At 48.4% G+C, this 21308-nt stretch overlaps 1 protein-coding gene across 1 annotated transcript in view; it reads left to right on the top strand.

The window, feature by feature from the left end:
* The window catches only part of SLC4A8 (solute carrier family 4 member 8), a 62502-nt gene extending 42936 nt beyond the window's left edge, over nt 1-19566 (top strand). Inside the window, exons 11-25 of the mRNA XM_090056329.1 lie at nt 1336-1427; nt 2458-2632; nt 2969-3102; nt 4369-4614; nt 5514-5619; nt 6263-6424; nt 6771-6884; nt 7086-7247; nt 7658-7909; nt 8786-8854; nt 9470-9643; nt 10444-10581; nt 11196-11296; nt 11552-11654; nt 11938-19566. Of these exons, the coding sequence (XP_089912455.1) occupies nt 1336-1427; nt 2458-2632; nt 2969-3102; nt 4369-4614; nt 5514-5619; nt 6263-6424; nt 6771-6884; nt 7086-7247; nt 7658-7909; nt 8786-8854; nt 9470-9643; nt 10444-10581; nt 11196-11296; nt 11552-11639 (2013 nt within the window). The 3' untranslated portion in view covers nt 11640-11654; nt 11938-19566. The remainder of the gene's footprint in view (nt 1-1335; nt 1428-2457; nt 2633-2968; nt 3103-4368; nt 4615-5513; nt 5620-6262; nt 6425-6770; nt 6885-7085; nt 7248-7657; nt 7910-8785; nt 8855-9469; nt 9644-10443; nt 10582-11195; nt 11297-11551; nt 11655-11937) is intronic.
* The last annotated feature ends 1742 nt before the right edge of the window (nt 19567-21308 follow it).

Genomic DNA, 21308 nt, shown 5'->3' with positions numbered 1-21308 from the left:
CATGGACATGCGCCAGGATAACTCTCAAAAAGCTTGCCCAGGATCGAAGTAAGACTAACTGGCCTATAGTTTCCCGGGTCCTCCTTCCTCCCCTTTTTGAAGATGGGAACCACGTTGGCCCTCTTCCAGTCCTCTGGCACTACACTGGAGCACCTCGAGTGCTCGTACAGCCATGCCAGGGGTCCCACAATGACCTCAGCTAATTCCCTCAGGTCATTTAGTCCAATCCCTGCCAGAGGCAGGATCAATCCTATCCAAACCATCCCATACAAACTGTAATCTAAACTGTATGTAGGACTACCAGTCAACCCTGACACAACACAGACTGAACACCCTACCCTGCCCCAGGTAAAGCAGGGGAACAATGGCAACCAGTACCTGCTTCTGTAAAAGGTTGTCAGTATATGCTCAAGAGAGCCCAGGTGGAGGTCCACACCCCATGCTACAGAGGAAAGCAAACCCACCCCGCCCCCCCACAGTGTACTAATTTGACTGTGGGTAAAATCCCTTCTTGGCCCCAAATGTAGTGATAGGGCTGACCCCGAGCAGACCCTCTGGCCAGGAAACTCCATGTTTGGTCCCAGCAGGAGCATTGGCACAGCCCTGCCAAAATCTCCACCCTTGGCTGCAGCCAGCACCCTGAGAGAGGCTTAAAAATACCTTGAAACTAGAACACTTGGGTTTTTCTATGTCTTCTTGTCTCAGACCAACATGGCTACCATGTGCACCCCTTAAAAATACCTTGACTCATGAAAGCGGGGGTGGCAACCAGCAAAGCCCAGAAGCCTGAGAAATACCCATAGCAGAACATAGGCATAGCTACACCCACGTCAACCCCAGCCAGTGGCTGTCCAACCTCTTGAACATCTCCAGTGATGGAGAGTTCACAGCTTTCCTAGGCAGCTGGTCTACTGCCTGACTATTTTAACATTTTGTCTTTCTGTGCCTCAGTTCTCCATCTGTAACAGAGGAAGAATAGCTTTGCCCAATGACACAGGCAGAGTAAATACACTGAAGCTGGTGAGGGGCTCAGATGTCTGGTAACAAGTAGGTAACCCAGCTTAAGCACCATATGCTTAAGGGAAAGGGAGTGGTTTTTGCAAGAGCAGCTGAGCTGGTCCTTTGAAACCTGAGTCCTGTAGCAGGCCTTGCTTGGCTTCCACTGTAGGAGCTACCTAGAGCTAATAGCAGCAGTGCATATATATGCATGGGCTGACAAACTGTTGAAGGACATACTATCCAACTCCAGTGCATTTCTCCTGGCATAGGAGGGTTTTTTGGAGTTTTACTTCTGGACCTCAGAAAAACGTCCCTCCTACATCTGCATTTTGACAGGAAAAGAGGAAGATGCCGGCAGTCCCTAATGGCAATGCCTGCCACCCCGAACCGGAACACCACAGCGGACCTGAACTTGAGCGAACGGGGAGGTGAGCTCACAGGATCCGGTATTTCTCTTTGCTCTCCCTAGCGATCGTCACCTACAAGCTGAGACAGTCATTTCCTTGGCTTCTCAACTGATTTGTCAGGTGACAGATCATTTAATAACTGAAGAATTGTTGCTAAATTAAGCATGCAAAGACTTCCCTCCCCCCCACTTCTTATTAATGAAGAGAAAAAACAGTTAAGTTGAATGCGCCTGTTAAATAATTCACGTTGTTTAAGAAGCAATTTTGGTTTCATGGACGTTAGCAGGCCATTCGCCGTAAGCTGCCGTCTGCAGGGTGCTGGCCAATGCCCCATGATCCCAGGCTTGAACCCACCACTAGAGGCAAAAAGGCTGGCTCCCCATGGAGACCACTTAGCCCAGTGCTACCTACTGCAGGGTTTCTTATGGCTTCCTCTGAAGCAGCAGGTATTGATCGCTGCTGGAGACAGGATGGTGAACTAAATAGGAGCTGTGCTCTGAACCGTCGGAGCTAGTCCTACATCCTGAACTCCAGCCTCTTGGGATAACTTCCAGAGGCGACAGGCTGATTTTAATTTCACTGATCGTTCAGTTTCTGGCTTGTCTGCTATGAGTGTCCATTTGGCAGCCAGTTATCACGATGGGGCTGGATGCACGGCACAGTTATATTGGTTTCATACACCGCTGTGGGAGCTGGAGCAGACAAATGGTCAGCTATTTCAGAGCACCTGCTTCCAAAACCTTGCCACTAAGTGGCTGGGAGCAGTTAATACTTGAGTGCCATCAGGATGGTGCAGCATTTATGATGCTAGCCTGGGACTGAGGAGGTTTAGGTTCAGTTCCTACTTCTGCCACCTCGGGCAGATCTCACCCCTGTTCCGTGCCCTATTTTCTCCATCTGTGAAATGGGGATTATGATACTGGTCTCCTTTGCAAAGTGCTTTGAAATCTACAGCTGAAAAGCTGTGCCTGGGAGCTGAGCTTGATACCTGTTGCAGTCTAAAAATGGTAGAGTACCCAGTGACACGAACCTCCTGTTTTCTTTCTGGCAGGCTCTTTGGGGGTTTGATTTTGGATGTAAAGCGCAAAGCTCCTTGGTTCTGGAGTGACTTTCGGGATGCTCTGAGTTTACAGTGCTTGGCATCCTTCCTCTTCCTGTACTGTGCCTGTATGTCTCCTGTGATCACTTTTGGGGGGTTGCTTGGAGAAGCAACCGATGGACAAATAGTAAGTGTCTCTTCTTCTCTGTCATACAACAAATCATTTCCATGACAGCAGGCCAAGATAGCAAGAATACATCTAAAACTGAGCGCAATAGGCCTTTCATTTCACTGCGAGTCAAGCGTGTTGGGTTTTATTTCTTAGCTTTTGAGGTCACATTTTGAGCCTATAAAGCACTTGGAAATGAGCATACGTGTAATTTTATGCCTGCCCCATTGAACGTCATTCTTTTACGATGCCTAAGCAGTATAACATAGGCCTCGGGTCTATGAGAATCGGGCTCAGCGTGAAATAAAGTGTGGACTCGATTATCCACTGCTCGCTCTTTCTTTTAATCTGCAGAGTGCAATGGAATCCTTGTTTGGCGCCTCCATGACGGGAGTGGTGTACTCTCTGTTTGCCGGACAACCCCTCACTATCTTGGGAAGTACTGGACCAGTGTTGGTGTTTGAAAAGATTTTGTTCAAATTCTGCAAGTAAGGCCGGCTGCTCTTTAGACCCCACTGAACTGAGCTGCGTGGCCAAGTACTGAATGAAGCGAAATACATGAGAAAAGAGGCTTATTTATTAATGTATTTATTTTAAAGAGAGACATTGTAAGATGTAGGGTTATTTCTTGCATGTCACTGGCATGCTGCTGCTTGGCTGAGCGGTGGGGTAAGACAGGTGTGACTCGGGGTGCACAGATGCACGGCGCGCCTGCTTCAAGTTCAGTGCTTTCTGCGGTATTTTGGCAGAGCCCTGGGGAGAGATGCTACTGAGGAACCCCTTGCCCCTGTTCTGGGTACTGGTGCTGTGGCATGGGCTCCCTGCATCCCTGGTGGCTGCCCCAAACCTGTCCCAACCCCCGTTCTGGCACCCCCTTGCAAATCACAGCCCTGCATGCCCTGCCCTCGTTAGGCTCCCGTTCCTCGCTCACCCACGGCCCCGTCTTGTCTTTTAAGTCTACTCACTTCACTATAAACACGTAGAGGTAGTTAGCTGTAGTGGTCTGCGAAGTCAGGCAGAAGGCAGGAGGGATTTGCACCTTCTAGCCTGACTCAGAAGCGCATAAGCTTTTGGGGACAACAGCTTGCTTTCTCAGATGCGATGCATCTGAAAGCTTATGCATCTCTGATTCAGTGGCCGCATCCACACATGCGCTTTACTGTGGAGCAGACAAATTAGTTGCAGAGTAAAGCATCACCATCTACATGTGCGATGGTATTAGGCCACTGTAAACTAATTAATGTCAGTGTAAGATAGTGCTGTTGGGGACAGTGCTATCTGATGCCGGGGTAATTTACTGAGGTTAAACGCACATGCAGACACTGACAGCAGGTGTAAATTGTGCCTGGTCAGCCCAGCCAGACACGGGCCAGCCAGACTCATGGCTCTGCACTTTCATCACCCTTGTGCCCCGGCCAGCCCCTCTGCTGCCCAACACTGCCAGCCGGAGCCCGGGGCTGACCCCTCAGGCCCTCTGCCAGCCTGGGCCTGCTCTGCCCCAGCTCAAATTGCTGCTGTCCCGGGCACGTGTGTAGATGCTGCACCCAGGAATAAGTTTACTTTGGCTCAAACTGCTTCAGAGTTTATTGCTTTGCAATAATTGTCCATGTGAGTCTATAAGGTGCAAATCTCCTCTGCCTTTATATACATAGTTAGTGGAGCTGAGGGAAAAATATTCCTGGTTTTCAGTTCCGTTGGGTAAGGAGTAACCCCGTGCGTAGGTTATGACACATTTGCCACCATGCTTTTTGCAGGGACTACACTCTCTCTTACCTTTCCCTGCGAACCTGCATTGGACTGTGGACTGCTTTCCTATGCATCGTCCTGGTGGCGACTGACGCCAGCTCCTTGGTGTGCTACATCACGCGCTTTACTGAGGAAGCCTTTGCCTCTTTGATCTGTATTATCTTCATCTATGAGGCAATAGAGAAGCTGATCAGACTGGGAGAGACGTATCCTGTCCACATGCACAGCCAGCTCGACCATCTGACTCTCTACTAGTGAGTTCATCCTGGCTTTCCTCCAGGCAGGGTGCTAAGACCCCAGCCCAGCCCAATGTATGCCTAAGGTTTTCTCTCACTAGCAAAGTGTGTTCTTACATCCCCTTGGCTTCAGTGGGTCTTAAGCACCTTGGCTTATGTGTATACTTAGAGGAAGCCTGGTCTAGCAGTTAGGTCATTAGTCGGGGGTTCATATGGCCTGATTTTAATTCCTGCGTGCAACAGGCTCCTGCGTGTGTGCTGTACGATACGATCATCTCTGAAATGGGGAATAATAGTCTGTCTCAAAGGTAGTGAGGTAGGAAGGTGATGAAGGCAGAAGTGTTTGGAAAACTCAGACGTGAGCTGAAGTACTTTGCTGAATTGGAGCCTTATTCAACCACTGAAAAATCCTCAACTGCAGCAAATGTAGTTCGTGAGTGTTTAGTTGTAAAGTGCAGGATTGTGATGCAAAGGTTTGGGCACATTTGAACAGGGAACCTGCCAGCACACAAAAATCACTGACATTTTGCCAGTGGCTTTAAATTCATTCTGTTGTCATGGTCTGGGGAGCTATGTCCTCGGACCGGGCATTGGGAGGCCTCGGTTCTACACTTACAAGAGCTGGTCCTTAAAAACCTCCAAGGATGGTGATTGCACCACCTCTCTAGGTAACCTGTTCCAGTGCTTCACTACCTACCTAGTGAGAGCATTTTTTCCTACTATCTAACCTAAGCTTCCCTAGCTGCAACTTGAGACCACTGCTTCTTTGCTATGTATGAAGAAAAGAGCCTAAATTCCCTGCTAAGTATAATTAATGCACTGTATACTTTCAGGAAACAGGGAAGCAAGTGAAATCTGATCTCCACCGAGTTAAATCCTTTGATACTTTAACTCCATTGCCTTGTCTTTGCTCCTAGCTGTAGCTGTGGAGCCCCTGCCAGCCCCAGCAATGAAACCCTGCAGTACTGGGGCAGCAACAATATTGACCCTTCCACACTTGAATGGGCAAACCTGACTGTCAGTGTAAGTGCCTGGGGCCCTGGGTTTCTACCTGTTGCATTTTACTGCTGAGAAGGCTGCACGGCAGTGACATCTTGCATGTGATCACTGCACTACCCTCCCTCGCATGTTAGCTCTGCCTTTCCACCGTGCAAATTTTTACTTAGCTCCCTTATGTTATGGGGCTTCACAGCATACTAGGACTTCCATAATAAAAGTACAGGTATTCTGCTCTGGAGGTTTAAATGTGTGGCTTTGCCTTCTCTTGGCAATGGGAGCACTATTATTGGGGACTGTGGGACAAGAAGCCTTGTGGACATGTGGTTTCACATCCTGGTACTTCATGTGAGCTTTGTCTTCACAAAAGACCCTGCAGCCCATAGCATTTGCTCCTCTTACAACATCAGCATTGACACATCTCTCCATCCTCTGTTCCTTCCTTACCCCAATCATGAGCCATTTCCATTCCCTGCTTCCTTCCTCATAGACTGAGGTTGTGCTGAACATGTTAGGCTCCTTAATACCACTGAGATGCCCAAAAGCCTTTATGGATCTGGGCTGGAAGTCTGAGCCCCATACCTGAATGCCTTTTCCTTGCAGCATACAATGCATATTCAGAACGGCTGCTGAGTCGTCCTTTTTGCATCTTGATTATTGATTTCTCCAGGAATGCCAGGAATTGCATGGAGAATTTATTGGCTCTGCGTGTGGAGAGCACGGCCCATACACGCCCGATGTCCTCTTCTGGTCCTGCATCCTCTTCTTCACCACCTTCATCCTGTCAGGCTCCCTGAAGATGTTTAAAACCAGCCACTATTTCCCAACAAAAGTAGGTAAAAGATGGTGACTAACCCCCAGCCCTGTCTGTGCTCTGAGGCCAGTATGGTAACACTAAGAAGTGTTTACTGCCCTATATCCCAGCGCTGTGAGCTGGTGAATTTTTCCATAGTCTTTCATGGGGGTATTTGTTTGGGTTTGTCGCATCTCCATCTTGAGCTATGAACAGGGTTCCCCAGCTACCCGCGGGGCATCAAGACGGAGGACTTGATGCATTTCTTCCCAGCTCAAGAGGGAACCCTATGGAGGCTGCCATCCAAGCCAAGTAAGCAGTCTACGTAGGGAACTGCTTTGCCTTGATACAGTTTGCCAAACACTCCTCTGCTTTCTCCTGCCAGGTGCGTGCCATGATAAGTGACTTTGCTGTTTTCTTCACTATCGTCATTATGGTGGTTATTGACTTTTTAATTGGGATCCCATCGCCTAAGCTGCAAGTTCCCCATGTCTTCAAGGTAATCACATGGTTCGATACACAACCGGTTTCACTGCTCATTCAGTGAACGCTGTAACGGCATTTTAAAACCAGGTTGCTGCTTGTCATGAAAAGCAGAGTGCTCTGGCGGATGGGCAGGGGTGGAGGGGTGTTGCTCTGAAAATCACAACCCCTGGGATCTGCTCTTGCTGCGCTGTTTCACCTGTGCATTTTGCTGCAGCCGACAAGAGATGACCGTGGTTGGATTATTAGCCCAATTGGACCAAATCCCTGGTGGACAGTGCTGGCTGCCATCATACCCGCTCTCCTCTGCACCATCCTGATATTCATGGACCAGCAGATCACTGCTGTTATCGTGAACAGAAAAGAGCATAAACTCAAGGTAAGAGGGGTTTAGGAGTGATCTGGCTTTCTGTTCCCTTCCCATTGTGCCGCCATTTACCCAGAGCACAACGAGAGTGAAATGGCACCAAACCAGAGTGACGGCAGTGTGCACTGGCTTCTCATGCATTTGCAAGGCCTTGCTTCAGGAAAGCATTAAGCATATGCTTAACTTGAAGCCAGTGTTCAACTGTTTTTCTGAAGGCTGACAAAAGAGATGATCGTAATTGCCTCTTCGTCTGGCCTGAGTTCATAGGTGAAATAATTGAAGTGGATTCAAAAGGATGCACAGCTGATTAAAAAGAGAAAGCCAGTGGCTGTCAGCAGAGGCAAGATTCGATTCCTACGGATCTGCTTCCAAAGACCGTTCCAGTATCTCATGCCTGTGTCTTGGATTTTGTTCCCTTACAGAAAGGATGTGGCTACCACCTAGATCTACTAATGGTGGCGGTCATGCTTGGCGTGTGCTCTGTGATGGGGCTACCCTGGTTTGTAGCAGCGACAGTTCTGTCTATCACCCATGTGAATAGCCTCAAGCTGGAGTCAGGCTGCTCTGCCCCAGGGGAACAACCGAAGTTTCTGGGCATACGAGAGCAAAGGGTTACAGGCCTCATGATCTTTGTGCTTATGGGCTGTTCTGTCTTCATGACGTCTGTGTTAAAGGTAAGAGGCATGAGCAGAATATCCCAGGGTTCGGCAGACAAGATTGCAGATGCTCAGCATGGGATTAGCCCTTGAAACTCACTGTCACGTGGTGTGGTTGAGCCAAGAACTGCTTTGCTTGTACACTCCTTACCACTCCTGTGCTTGCCAGGGAACGATAGAGTTGGCACAGAAGTGCCATTTGCCCTTGCAGACGGGCTTTTCCGTGTGGATTGTCATCCGCATGTGTCGAGGGTGGCGTGAAAAAAAAACGTGCAAAAATGACACTTGTTTTCAGCGTCATTGCTTGCTGCATACCTACATAACCTTGGTAAAACAGGCTACTCTTCTTGTACCTCATTCTTGGAAACCACTGAATTGTTTTTGGTGAAACTTTCCTGAAACTTCACCTGAGGCAGAGACCTCACGCAGGACATCCCAGCCCAAATGGGTGTTTGATAATGGACATGGGCATTACATGGGGCAGTTTATACCAACTTTGCATATCAGTGCAAATTGCATTGGTATCAGGGCTGTAGAGTCATAGAGCTATCCGGGGTTAGCTCACGCCAGAGGTGGCTATTACTGGACCTCACTGGTAGGCAGGGAGGGGGCTGGTATTAGTTTGTCCTTAGCTAGACAGACAGATGAAAGCTAAACTAGTATAACTTCAACTGCTTAAGTTTTGTCTCTGATCCTTTCAGGGCTAATTGAGTGAAGGTACCCCAGATTATAGGTTTGTGGTGCCAGCTCTACCAGCGTAAACTTTTCATCTGTCCATGCCCAAAGTTATAACCCTATGTAAAATAGGAAGGCAGCCTAAGCTTTGGTTATAAAGCCGAATGCTAATGTTCGCTGCATGATGGTTCATTTTTCCTGCTTTCATTCTCTTTGCAGTTTATACCGATGCCTGTGCTTTATGGCGTGTTCCTCTACATGGGCGTTTCATCACTCAGAGGCATTCAGGTACACAATTTTATAGTATATTGCATGCGAATGATCTGAGTGTGGCCTGTGCATTAAACCACAGAATCATAGGCAATGAGGGTGGGAAGGGATCTCAGGAGGTCACATCTAGTCCAACCCCCTGCTCTAAGCAGGACCAGCCCCAACTATATCATCCCAGCCAGATCTTTGTGAAGCCGGGCCTTAAAAACCTCCAAAGATGGTGATGCCACCACCTCTCTGGGTATCCTGTTCCAGTGCTTCACCACCCTCCTAGTGAGAGAGTTTTTCCTCCTATTCAAGCTAAAGTCCCCTTGCTGCAACTTGAGCCCATCGCTCCTGGTTCTGTCATCCGTCACCACTCAGAACAGCCCAGCTCCATCCTATTTGCAACCCCTCTTCAGGTACTTAAAGGCTGCTATCAAATCCCCCCATCAGTCTTCTCTTCTGTAGACTAAATAGCCCAGTTCCCTCAGCCTATCCTCAGAAGTCGTGTGCGCCGGCCCCTGAACCGCTTTCGTTGCCCTCCACTGGACTCTCTCCAACTTGTCCACGTCCTTTCTATGGCGGGGGGCCCGCGGGGTCCTGCACGTTCAGAACCCACAACTCAAGTGACACGCGACAACTGCTTTTCAGTTCTTCGACCGCTTGAAGCTGTTTGGGATGCCAGCGAAGCACCAGCCCGACTTCATCTACCTGCGACACGTCCCCTTGCGAAAAGTGCACCTCTTCACCTTGATCCAGCTGGCTTCTCTGGTTTCGCTGTGGGCCATAAAGGCGTCACCTGCTGCCATCGTCTTTCCCATGATGGTAAAAGAGCCAGATGTTTGCTGTAGTTAGGTCCAGTCCTTTCCAGGCCATTTTAAGGATCAGAAAAGGCTGTAATCTTAATTGCACTATGGTCTCCAAGGCACAAGTGCCCTAAAGGGACCCAAAATATAATTAAGAACACTTTCTTTTCTCTCGGAGAGGTCTAAATAAGCATAGAGTCCTCAAGGCCTCACCTGTAGCTTTTAAACACGTGAAAAGTCCCGTGGAAATCTTCTTTTAAGAATGTGCTAGGGCAGAGGGTTTTTAAAAAAGGTATTAAATTAACTCCAGCCAGGAACTGGACTTGAATTCAGTGGCGTCAGTCTAAGATATCAAGTGTATTTTGTAGTATTGGTTAACAAGCGTAGGGTGGATTAGCACTTAGAGTTTTATCACGTCAGACGGTGGAGACGAAACCAGGGGGAGGCTGTAGAGTTGATTTTGACTGGCCTTAGCCGACAGATGCTCTCATTACAGTTTGCTTTGTCTGTATTCTGATTTTAGCTAGCGCCTCTTTCGATGCAGGCCGGGCCTGTAGACCCAGTTCAAATTTGCTTTGCGCTACCGCTGCAGATGGGTCTTATTGGAAATGGAAAATCAGGGCCGCTGTGTTTACAGAATCGTGAAAGGTTTTTATGAAAGCGAAATACTGTCCGAATACAAAAGCCAAGCAAATGGAGAACCGATTTGGTCTATTGTTCCCTCTAGTGTCTCGTACCTGGGCTGACTGCAAATTCTAATGCACCCGCTGGCTTCAAGCCATCTGTGAACTGACTCGCTGCTCGTTTTTATTCATAAAGGTTTTGGCTCTCGTCTTTGTTCGGAAAGTCCTGGATTTCTGTTTCTCAAAGAGGGAGCTGAGCTGGCTTGACGACCTCATGCCAGAAAGCAAGAAGAAAAAAATAGAAGATGCCAAAAATAAAGCCAAAGAAGAGGAGGTAATATGCTCTGAGTCTTTGGGGCCAGGCAGCTTTCTTGAACTTTGGATATCACTTTCCTAGGACTTTGTAGACTGAAAATTGGCTGGAGGACCAGACATAAATATAAATTATAATGTATAATGTTAGCGATGGGAACATTTTGATTTTGATGTGCTTTGAAATCGAAACTGGTCCAAACAAGTTGTGCTGAATTGTTCATTTTTTGTAGGTAATGAGAAGTTTTGGCGGGATCAAAAAGTTATATTTTTTGCCTGTATTTTGATGGTGTTGCTTAGTGAAACATTTCACACGACTCTCCATTTGGAGCTGTTGTCTTAAACCAGCCAGAGATTCAGACATACAGCATTGCACTTGAGTCATACGATCAAGGTTTTCTTTGCAACCGCATGAGTTAGGATATTATGACGTTTTTCCGTAGACATTGAGATTCTGCGTAATCCGTCTCCTGCTTGCCATAGTTATGCACCAAGGGCCTATATCAAACACCTTTTTCTCTAATGGATCTGTTCCCGTGTTAGTTGAATGAACCTAATCAGAGCTAAGCTTTATTCTTTGCACAACAGAGAGAGAACTTGGTTTGGGGTTTTTTTTTGTTGTGTTTTTAATGACAGGAGTCTCAGAAGATGATGGACGCTGCTGAAACAAATGTCATTCAGCTGCCTCTGGGGAAAGCTGAATATTCAACTGCTCCAAAACAAAATAACAATGGGAGGTAAAAACACCCCAGCGGGGTTTTCTTGTTCCGTTTGCATCGTGCCATCTTAAATATCTTCCCGCATTGGACCAAAAAGTCAAGGAGTTTTCAAATGCAGCTTGAGGAGTGTATGCATGGGGGTGATGTGATATGGTTGTCTGCTATAACAGAGAGGTGGGGTTGAAAGGCCAGGAGATACTTGCTGCTAACGTATATGTTTAAGCTAATCTCAGCGTATAGTAACCTGATCGCTGCCCGATATCTTCATTGCAGGGTGGATCCTTCAGAGATTAACATCTCCGATGAAATGCCTAAAACGACAGTATGGAAAGCTCTCAGCATGAATACAGAAAAGCTCTAGATCCAAGGAGACGAGGTACAGCCACGGCGCACGAAGCTGCGTTCTTCTCTCTGCAGACGTCCATGTGCAAGCTCGTGGGGTGGGACGGGGTGAGAGACTCGGGGCTGGGAACCGAGACTGGTTTCTACTGGTGAGAGGGGAAACACCTCATCCTGCTAGTGGGATGCTTGGTGAGAAATGGCCACGAGAATAGCTGGGCAGGAAACCTGTTCCTTCGTACGGGTAGAAATGATTGAACAACTGACAGCAGATTTTAGCCTTCTCTTGCTAATGATGCTGTTTCCCTCTCTCGGCTTAGTTTTTCCATTTAGGGATCTTGGCTTTGGAGGAGGCGACGAATGAGAAGATGACTCAGGGATGAGCCGAGACACACAGACGGGGGGAAAAAGAATACTTTTCAAAACGGAGGAAAGGAGAAAAAAAATTAGTACCCTCCCTGCCCCCAGGACTTTCTTCAGTCAAGTAACTGGATTCATATTAAAGCCATTCAGAAGTTTTCAGTTATCTTTGGTGTGCTTTGGTGGGCATTCAGTATCTTCAGACCAGCGAGCTGAGGTCCATATTGCAGTCAGCAAGAGTTCAGTGTTAATTCAGCCTCTGTACGTGCGTGTGCGTGCGTGTGTCCTGTTGCGGTTTCTTAGTGGTAGAGAGACTGCTGCTGCATAACCATTCAGCGCTCTCTATTTTTTTTTTTAATTTGATCCCCCCCGCTTTTAAAATATAAACACTGAATGTACAAATTTGGTGCCTGATGTTTCTGAGGCATCCTTCTTTTCCTAGTTTTTTTGCTAACCGGCTGCTAGTCCAGTTGACGTCTTGGTTAAGTTTGATTTTCTCTTGTATTGCAAGATGCAATGTAGTCCCAGACCACTGGGTTGGCATAATGCGAGTATTTGCAGCAGAGCTGGGCTAAATGTGGGAGGAAAAGAAGTTTTCTTGACATCCTCATTCCAAAGTTTAGGCCCATTTTGCTTCGACGCAGGTGGCGCAGACGCTGATTCAGCAAATGCTCAAGCACTTCCAGCCTTGCTTAATTTCGAGTGCTTTTACAGGGGTCGGGCACAAATTGTTGGTCTGCTGCTGGCATCTGGAGATGCCAACCGAGATTGGGGCCTGTTGTGCTTAGCATCATACATACATGTGCTTGGAGAATGTGAGTCTCTGTCCCAATGAGCTTATAACCCAGCTGGACCAGAGCATTAGGTGGGATCTGGGGGGGCTCCAGGCAAAGGTCCAGAGCCAGGTCTCTACTCTTTAAGACCAGATTAAAAGACAACTGTAATGCAGTGGGTGCCCCTGCCTGGCATCGGCCCTGTGCAGTTGCCCTCCTGAGAAGCTGGGGTATGCATGCACCTTTACAGGCCAAGGAAATAACATGAGAGAGAGAGAGCTCTTGCCCTAATGCCACCCCTGCCAGAGGGTCGTAGGTATCGTTGCTCATGCAGGCTGAGCTCAGTGCCCATTCCAGGAGCAGCCTCCATCCTCCACCATGTCCCACCCTCCTGTCATTTGTTATTCTCGGGATTCCCTGAAATAGGGGGGGCTTTCCCATACTCCCACTGTCTCCACCCCATGTGCATCTCTCCATTAGCTCCCCCCCCAAGGACCAGTGCCCTGCTGGGTTGGAAGGAACAGGGAGGACAGCTGCTGCCCTTTCTTCCCCCTACCATGGGGCAGGATTTGGGGACCCAGTAAAAGAAGGAAGGAAGCCTCCTTCACTCTGCCCTCTTTGGCTCCATCCAGCTGCCGGCAGCAGGAACAGCAAGCAGCAGCTTTTTGGCTGGCTGAAGCTTTCGGAGTTTCCTTATTTTCCTCCAAAATCAGGTGTCTGCCCAGGGAGCGTTCTCAGAAATTTTGGAGGTGATCAGATATGGCCATCAAAAGTCCCCGCTTTACACACGGGCAGGCGGCCGTCGCCAAGCTATGGGGAAGGCCTCACCTGGCCAGTGAGGAGTGGGCAAGGAAACTGAGGCACACACAGACTTGCCTCAAGTCACACTGTAAAAATGTGCTGGGGATAGGGCCAGACCTCTGCTATCCTGATTGCTTAACCGTTTCAAGTTCAGCAGGTGTTTCCGTGCTTTGCTGCATCGGGGCCTGCATTTAAATGACACTGCTCGTGGGAACAGTGGACTTCAGGTGAATATTGCAAAAGAGTCAGCACTGTGACCCTTCGCTCCATAAACCTGTTTCCATTTCATCACTGGAGGGTGCAAAACATGGCCTGTGACCTAGGCAACCAAACCAAAACCAAATGCGTTGCATGCTGGACTTCTTGCTGTGAGCTGCTCTGGCGCCGGGCCTCGGACCCAGACCCTTTCTCATGCGCTACTCAGAATAGCATTTCAGAAACAAATGGTTCTGACGGGAATTCATCTTGGTGGTCGCTGTGCAGAAAGGAAAGAGGTAAAACACTGATTGAGGCACAATTTGCTTCTGTGATCAGTCAGAAAAAACTATCGCAGTTAGAGAGTCATGTGCGGCATGCCATCGGACAGGCAGCAGAATGGGAGATAAGGCGTGGAGCAGAAAGCAGAGCATCAGCTCAAGTAGGGAGGAGAAAGCTGAGCAGCAGCTTGGGCAAGGGAAAGGGTTTGGAGTGGTACTCGGGGAGGGTGCAGGGCTAATTTGTGGCATGCCTGCCAAAAAATAGTTGGCCCCCACTGACGCGGAGACTACCCAGGCTTGCTTTTTTTGTCGCGCGCAGGCTTGCAAATTGTCAGGGGCCGCTCAGCCGATGAACCCCCCTTCCAGAAACCCGAGTCAAGTCATGATCCAGCAAAACATTTCAGCATGTGATGCAGTGTAAGTCAGGGGTGGGCAATTATTTTGGGAAGAGGCCCGCTGCCTGAGTTTTGGCAAGCCATTGAGGGCCGCATGACAGGCAGCCAGGGGCAGATAAATATTAATTTTCTAAATTTTTTAGGGGCCCCGTGGGCCGGAGAGAATGGCCTGGTGGGCTGCATCCGGCCCCTGGGCCACATTTTGCTCACCCCTGGTGCAAGTGCATGTGTTTAAGAGCACGTGTGACAACAATTAAGCGCATAATGCTTGGTAGAGCTAAAGCACTTCAGAGACAGCCAAGTGGCCAGAAAAGAAGTCTCAAAAGCACTTACTCAGCTAGGGAGGATGCTCCTAGCACAGGCATTATGGAAAACATCCATATGGCTGACTTCTGCGCCACGTCCTCCCATATAGGGCATGCCCGGGGGCGGAAGGGCTGTGTCAGGGTGGGGCTGGAGTGATTCAGTACCCCGCTGTAGCCGGCAGTATGTTCTTTAGGGAAAGAGCTGTTTTGTTTCCAAAGGCCATCGGGGGAGGAGATCTGCACAGCTCCTCGCCGCCTTCTTTGCAGCCCGTTCATGCCACGAACCTTTGGAATTTGTAAAAGCCATTATTAAAATACTTGCTGCCCATCACCATTCCCCTAGCAGGGTGGGAGCAGCGTGACCAGGTCACGTCTTCCATTGCAGCACTCCCGGATCTCTCCAGAAATGCAGAGAGCTCCTGGAAGCTCCTCAATGACCATTACCTCTTGAATGGATTGCAACTCAGCCTCAGCTACAAGCTGTAATGCCCGCTCTACTCGTTTGCAATCCATTAAACTCTTTGCCAGCCGTATCCTTTGCTTTCCAGTCGTGTGGTCCATGACAGGGTTATGCACAAATAGCAGGTGGGGGGGTGGTGTGTGTCCTATATATGTCCAAGCTGGACTAAAGGCTTCACAGAAGTAACTCAAACCATTTAAAAACTCGTACCCTCCATTTCAATGTCTTTTTATGCCACTGTCTTTGGTGAAAATGAAAATCAGTGTAGTTCATCGCAGGGGCATTTACTCTTTTCATTGTACTTGAATGGAAAGGTTTGGGCTGCTTGAGTCTTTGGGTTCATTTTTAAACAGAGCTCCTCTAAACGTACCGTGGGATAAAGCAAAATCTCACGCCGATCCTAGCTGCCACAGGGCCATCATCTGAAAGCTCCCAGCATCGAACAGAGCAGAGTCGTCACGAGAGAAAGAAACCTCGGTAAATGAAAGCGAATAAACCCTAGAGGATGATAAAGCCAAGGGCCTTTCCTCCTGCTTTTGCTCCTCCGTGCATGGACAGTTTGTGTCTGGGAATGGTACTGACAGCCTGTGCTCTGCTTCCTTTCATGGGACTTGTGGAGCAATGCCTCAAAATACATTGAATCAGAGCGCACAGTAGAGGCGATAGCTTTTATTAAACCAACTGGATTTCTGCAAAAAAAAAATGTGGAAACATCGAGTTAGTCTAACAAAAGTTATCGCCTCTACCACGCGTTTTGATTTCTTTTGCCTCGAGCCCAATACGGCCGCAACATGGATACTCAGAATGAAATGCTCTTTTATTCTGGATACCAAGTGCAATCCACGGTGCGGTGCAGGCTCCCCCTCTAGTGGCTAGACTGGGCCAGTTGAGAGGTTGATGGTTTTTGCTACGGCCTTTGAACCAAGGAGCCTGGGTTAATTCGAGTGGCTCCCTGGTGTTTCCTGCATTCAGACACAGCAGTGTCTCAAACAAGTTTCTGGCTGCTGTCAGGGCTCCCCAAGAGAACTAGAAGAAGAAGGAAACAGCTGATTTTCCTGACACTTTGAAAAGTAAGTTGTAGCTCAGCTCAAGATTGAAATGACCTGCTGTGTCTATATGGCGAATGCCGTTCTACCAGCAGGCAGGAGACTCCTTTGTTTTCTCTATAGCCCCTAAAATAATAATGATATGGTCCCATATCATACCATATTGATTAAGGTAAATAATTTGAGGAACATATTTTTCATTTAAAAATAATAGTATGATGAATATTGGAAAGGGGCGACGTCACCCTGGCTGCATCCTTAAAAATGGCCTCATTTGGGCCGGTTGACGTGCTGAACGGCAGAGGAGACTGACACGCAGTGCAGCTGTTTACACCTGGAAACCAGCATCACGCGTACGCCATCCATTCCCTTTTAAGAAGAAAGCCCAGCCCATAATGAACACGGTGGCTGCTTCTTAAAGTCTGGGTTATTCCACTTTGCCAGGGATCACATCTATGGTGAAAGCAGACGGTCTCAAAAAGCCTTGGAGCCAGTATTGGCAATCCATGCTTCAAAGAGGTGCCGAGTCTCTTTCTTCCATGTTATAAGATTTTGGCTTAAGAGTAATAATGATGCTCTTTAAAGTAAATGTTGGCTTCTCCATACTTGCCTACTTGTCAGGAAGTGTTTGGATCAGGATTTCAAGTTCTTGATGTAGGTCTTTGTTTTAGGGAAATGGAGAGTCTCTCGTGACACTGTTCTCAGCGGGGGCAGATGGCAGAACAGGCAGCAATGCTCTGAAGTTGCAGCAAGGGAAGTATAGGTTGGATATTAGGAAAAACTGGAAGGGTAGTAAAGCACTGGAACAGGTTCCCCAGAGCGGTGCTGGCATTTCCATCCTTGGAGGTTTTTAAGACCCGGGTAGACAAAACCTTGGCTGGGATGATGTAGTTGGGGCTGGTCCTGCTTTGAGCAGGGGGCTGGACTAGATGTGCTCTCCTGAGGTCCCTTCCCATCTGATTTTTTTTTTTAATGATGCCAAGAAAAGGACAGCTGGGGTTGTACTATGAACAAATCTTTTATTTCACCTGGAATGTTATTCCCCAATTCCAGCAGCGGTGGAAAGAAAACACCCCCTATCCTAAGATCATAAAATCTTAGAAAAGTAGGGCTGGAAGGGACTTCTGGAGGTCATCTCATCCAACACCAGGATCACCCCTATCCAAACCATCCCATACACATTCTTGCTCCTAAAACTACATCATCAGTCCTGTGACACAACCACACAGGAAAATCAGGGGGACAGTGGTGGGACTTGCTGCGGCTGCAAGGGGTCGTTAAAAGATGCTTGAGATGTTGTGACCTTACATACCCAACATCTTGGCTGCCTGAAGGTTTGAGCGTACACGTGTTTTTCTGTTGGTAGTTCAGTAGGGCCGTCAAATATATCTAGGTGGTTTGTAGCAAACGGGCTTCAGGCGGCCCAGGATCTGTTCCACTGATGGACACGGTGCCTTGCTGCTCTGTTGTCCACTGCGGTCCTTTGCACCAGCAAGGTGCCTTCTTGCCATGCTGTCCTGGTAGCATTTTATATTGATGTCAATGCTAGAGCAAAACCAATGGAGAAGCTGCTTCTTTGCTCGTTTGACCCAAGGGAAGGTGATAGAGGGAAGGGCCCAAGCGTGGGAACGCATTGCTGTGTGGAATGACTTAAGGACTTCCTGCTCCAGCTTTGCAAGCGAGTTTAGGGCCGAGCCCTCCAAGATGCCCGCAGAGGGCAGTATTAAGCAAAGCTGCTGCTATGGGAAACATTGGCAGGTGAATTATCCCCCCCACCCCCCCGGTGCTAAAGCCACTCAGCAAAGAGCAGTGCTGTTATTTCTAGCCCTCGTGGTTGCAAAGAAAAGCTTGAAAGGGAACTGCAGAGGATCAAAAACCTGCAGACTGATCATATGAACCCCAGATTTATTGACCTCCCCCTCCCCTCTACAAATACGAGGATTTTTAAGATAAGATCTTGATTGTTTTGTGGTTAAACTCGCGATACTCTCTGTGTTAGCAGGAAAGCGAATACATGAAGAAAGCAATTTCCGGTCTGTTTGCATAGAGATCCTACAGCTGGTCTGAGTCTAACAGGTAGAGTTGAACCCTGCTCCTAGATGCCATTTTCTCCCTAGGAAGGTAGTAAAGCCCTGAAACAGGCTCTGCAGAGAGGATGCAGACTCTCCATGCTTGGAGGTTTTTAAGACCCGGGTAGACAAAGCCTTGGCTGGGATGATGTAGTGGGGGCTGGTCCTGCTTTGAGCAGGGGGTCGGACTAGCTGTGACCTCCTGAGGTCCCTTCCCGCTCTCATTGCCTATGAAACTAGGACCTCATTTGAAGTCATGGCCCCTAGTTTGGGGAAACATTTCCAAAAACATGTAGCAGGCAGTGTCTAACTCTCACTGACTTTAAATGGTCATTAGGCAGGTATTTGCCTCTAAAAGCTAACCCCCCAGAGCAACATAAGCAATTACATTAAAGCAGGGGTCAGCAGCCCACAGCCCGTGGGTCAGCTCCAGCCTGTGGCCATGGGGTTTCGGTAGTGTTTGGCGGCAGGGGGGATCTCCTGGAGGTGCTCTCCCCTTGGCGCTGTGGATATGAATGCCAGCTGGGAGAAGTACCAGCTGCAGGTGCTTTCCCTACGCTGTCCGGTGGTGGCAGGGCCCTGGTGCCCTCCCTTCTGCCTCCAATCAGCTGGTCAGAAAGATTGCCTGCCCCGGCATTGAAGTGTTTTAAATCGGCATTCAATTTATGATGGGGGGGCGTGGAAAAAACGCAGTCATGAAACAAAAAAAGAGACTTAACCTTGCAAATGATTTCTAAGGTGTCGATTCTTTAACGTTCCTAGGAGCTTGTGACTTTGGCCATTATTATGGGACATGCTTCAGTAGTACCTTGTAAGTCTAATTGATCTGCTCTGTCTATTATCATCATCACCATTGTTGTTAGTTCAGGCGATTAATGAAGGCTGGGATTTTCAAAGGGAAATAGATGCCCAAATTCAGTGGTGTTCTGGTACCTCTTAGGCTTCTTTGAAAATACTAGTCAAATGAAATGCATAAGGATACCTAAAGCAGGAAGGAAGAAACTGTAAAAAAAAAAAAAAAAATGGTGCTGGCACATTTTTTCCTAGTATATTTTCTTCCTCCTAGTACGCTACATGTAGAGATAGAGAAATTATTTTCTTTTTAGAGATACTGAAATATATTTATTTTGTTGTAAGAGATGATGTAGTTTGAAAACATTCCACGTTGTAAATAAAATGGAGAAATCAAGTCTCTCTAGGTGTTATTTCTGAATTAAAACCTTTGCTAAAAGTTAAAAAGCTGACCTTATTTTGAGTCTGTTCTGTAGAAATATCTGTTCCCCCCCACATTGGTTTTCTGTCTGTGAAACGTTGCTTGGTGATTGTGGTGTTTCGATGGTCAGAATCATTGTTTCTCATCACAAATAATGGAAACGGAAAAAAAAAATGTTTGTCTCAGTTTGCTAGCTTCGGTGTATTTTAAAGAAACCACTCGTCCGGCTGGAGAGAGCTTGAAGGGGCTTGGGAATGAATGTGGGGACGCCAGAAAAAGAAATGGTAGGACGGTAGTTAGCGCCACAACGGCAACATCAGGCTGAAGACACCCGATAGGACTGAAGAGCATGCGTCCTACAGAATAACACTGGAAACTGTGACCTCTGTGCTTTATACTTAAATTGTCCAAAAGCATCAAGTCCTCAACGGTATTGAGACACCTACATCCCCTGGCAATCCATGAGCAGTCCTGCAGTGGTTTAAAAAGAGACTTTAGCTCTTGAATCATTTTGGTGCTTTTGAAAATGTGGCACTAGGCAGGGGTAGACAGGCACCTTAGGCTGAGGCTACAGGTTACCTGTAAGCCATTTTTAATCTGCAGGGTGTTAGCAGTGTTAAAATTAGAACGGTTTTAGAGCAGTCATGGATTAAGGCTTAATGCTGTCTCTGAGCTGAGCAACTATGATTTGCCACGAGAGGGCCTGGGGAGCATGGGCATGGCCATGAGCCAGGACTCTCCTTCTGGGAGCTGGGCAGCTGGGGGTTAGCTGTAGTGACAGTGTGGCCTGTGGGGAGGCTTGTCTCCCTGGGCTCCGTGCTCTCACCATGCTCAGCATCCCTTTCCCTCCTTTCCCCCACAGCAGCCCGGGAGACTGTGGAGGCAAGCCGTGGCCCCCAGCCCCCAGTTTCTCCTGGCTAGGGGAGAACCACCTGGATAGCGACACGTAGGGGGTGCACGCGGGTGCACGTGTGCCTCTGAGTTTGGCGGTGCACCCCTTGCAAAAGCACCTCTGACACTGCCAGCGGTGCCATCTGTGGATAGTCCCCGATCACTGCTGGCTGCTGTCAACACTGCCAGCGGTGTCTGCGGGTGGTCGCCAACCGCCAGTCCGTGCTCGCCACCCCCACCCCTCTCCTGCTGCTGACAGCACTGCGACCGCTTATGGGAGCTCACAGCTCGCCACTGCCATGCTTCTGCTGCCAACAGTGCCACTGCCACCCACGGGAGTTCGCCGTGCCTCTCCAACCTCCAGGGGCATGCGGCATTCATGATGTAGGGCAAAGGCTTAGCCCTTTGTGCAGGGGCTGTGTCCTTCACCCCCAGCCCAGGGGCCCTGATGGAGTTTCCTGGGGTGCTTAGAGCTGGCAGTATGATGCTGTATGGGCTAGGGTTACCTACTGGGGGCAAGTGAGGGTGCTGACTTGAGACAGTGAAACATTTGTCAGGGGTAGAGGTTCTGGGAGCAGGGCATCCTGGGATGCTGGAGGACTGCAAGTCAGTCAGTTTCTCTTTGTGGAGCAGACTAACAATGCCCTAGGTCAAGCTGTAACCCTTGCCTGAAGTGGCATAACTTTAAGATGCTTAGAAGTTTAGCACCCTTTAAGGTGTGGACGCTCCCATTTTAACTGCCTTCAGAATGGTTTAAAGATAACCTGCAACACCACCCTAACAGGTGGCTGTGTGTGGATAAAAGGAGGTTAAATGCTTTTGCACTGCTTTAATGGTGTTGGTGTTTGCACATGTTGGCGGTGTATTGCGCATTAATTCCAGCCTCCATAGCAAATTTCACA

The sequence above is a fragment of the Crocodylus siamensis genome, chromosome 6 (genome assembly GCF_052110815.1).
Source record: "Crocodylus siamensis isolate JL-2025a chromosome 6, ASM5211081v1, whole genome shotgun sequence".
NCBI lineage: Eukaryota > Metazoa > Chordata > Crocodylia > Crocodylidae > Crocodylus > Crocodylus siamensis.
The sequence above is the reverse complement of the archived record's forward strand: the minus strand, read 5'-3'. Positions and strand labels throughout refer to the sequence as shown.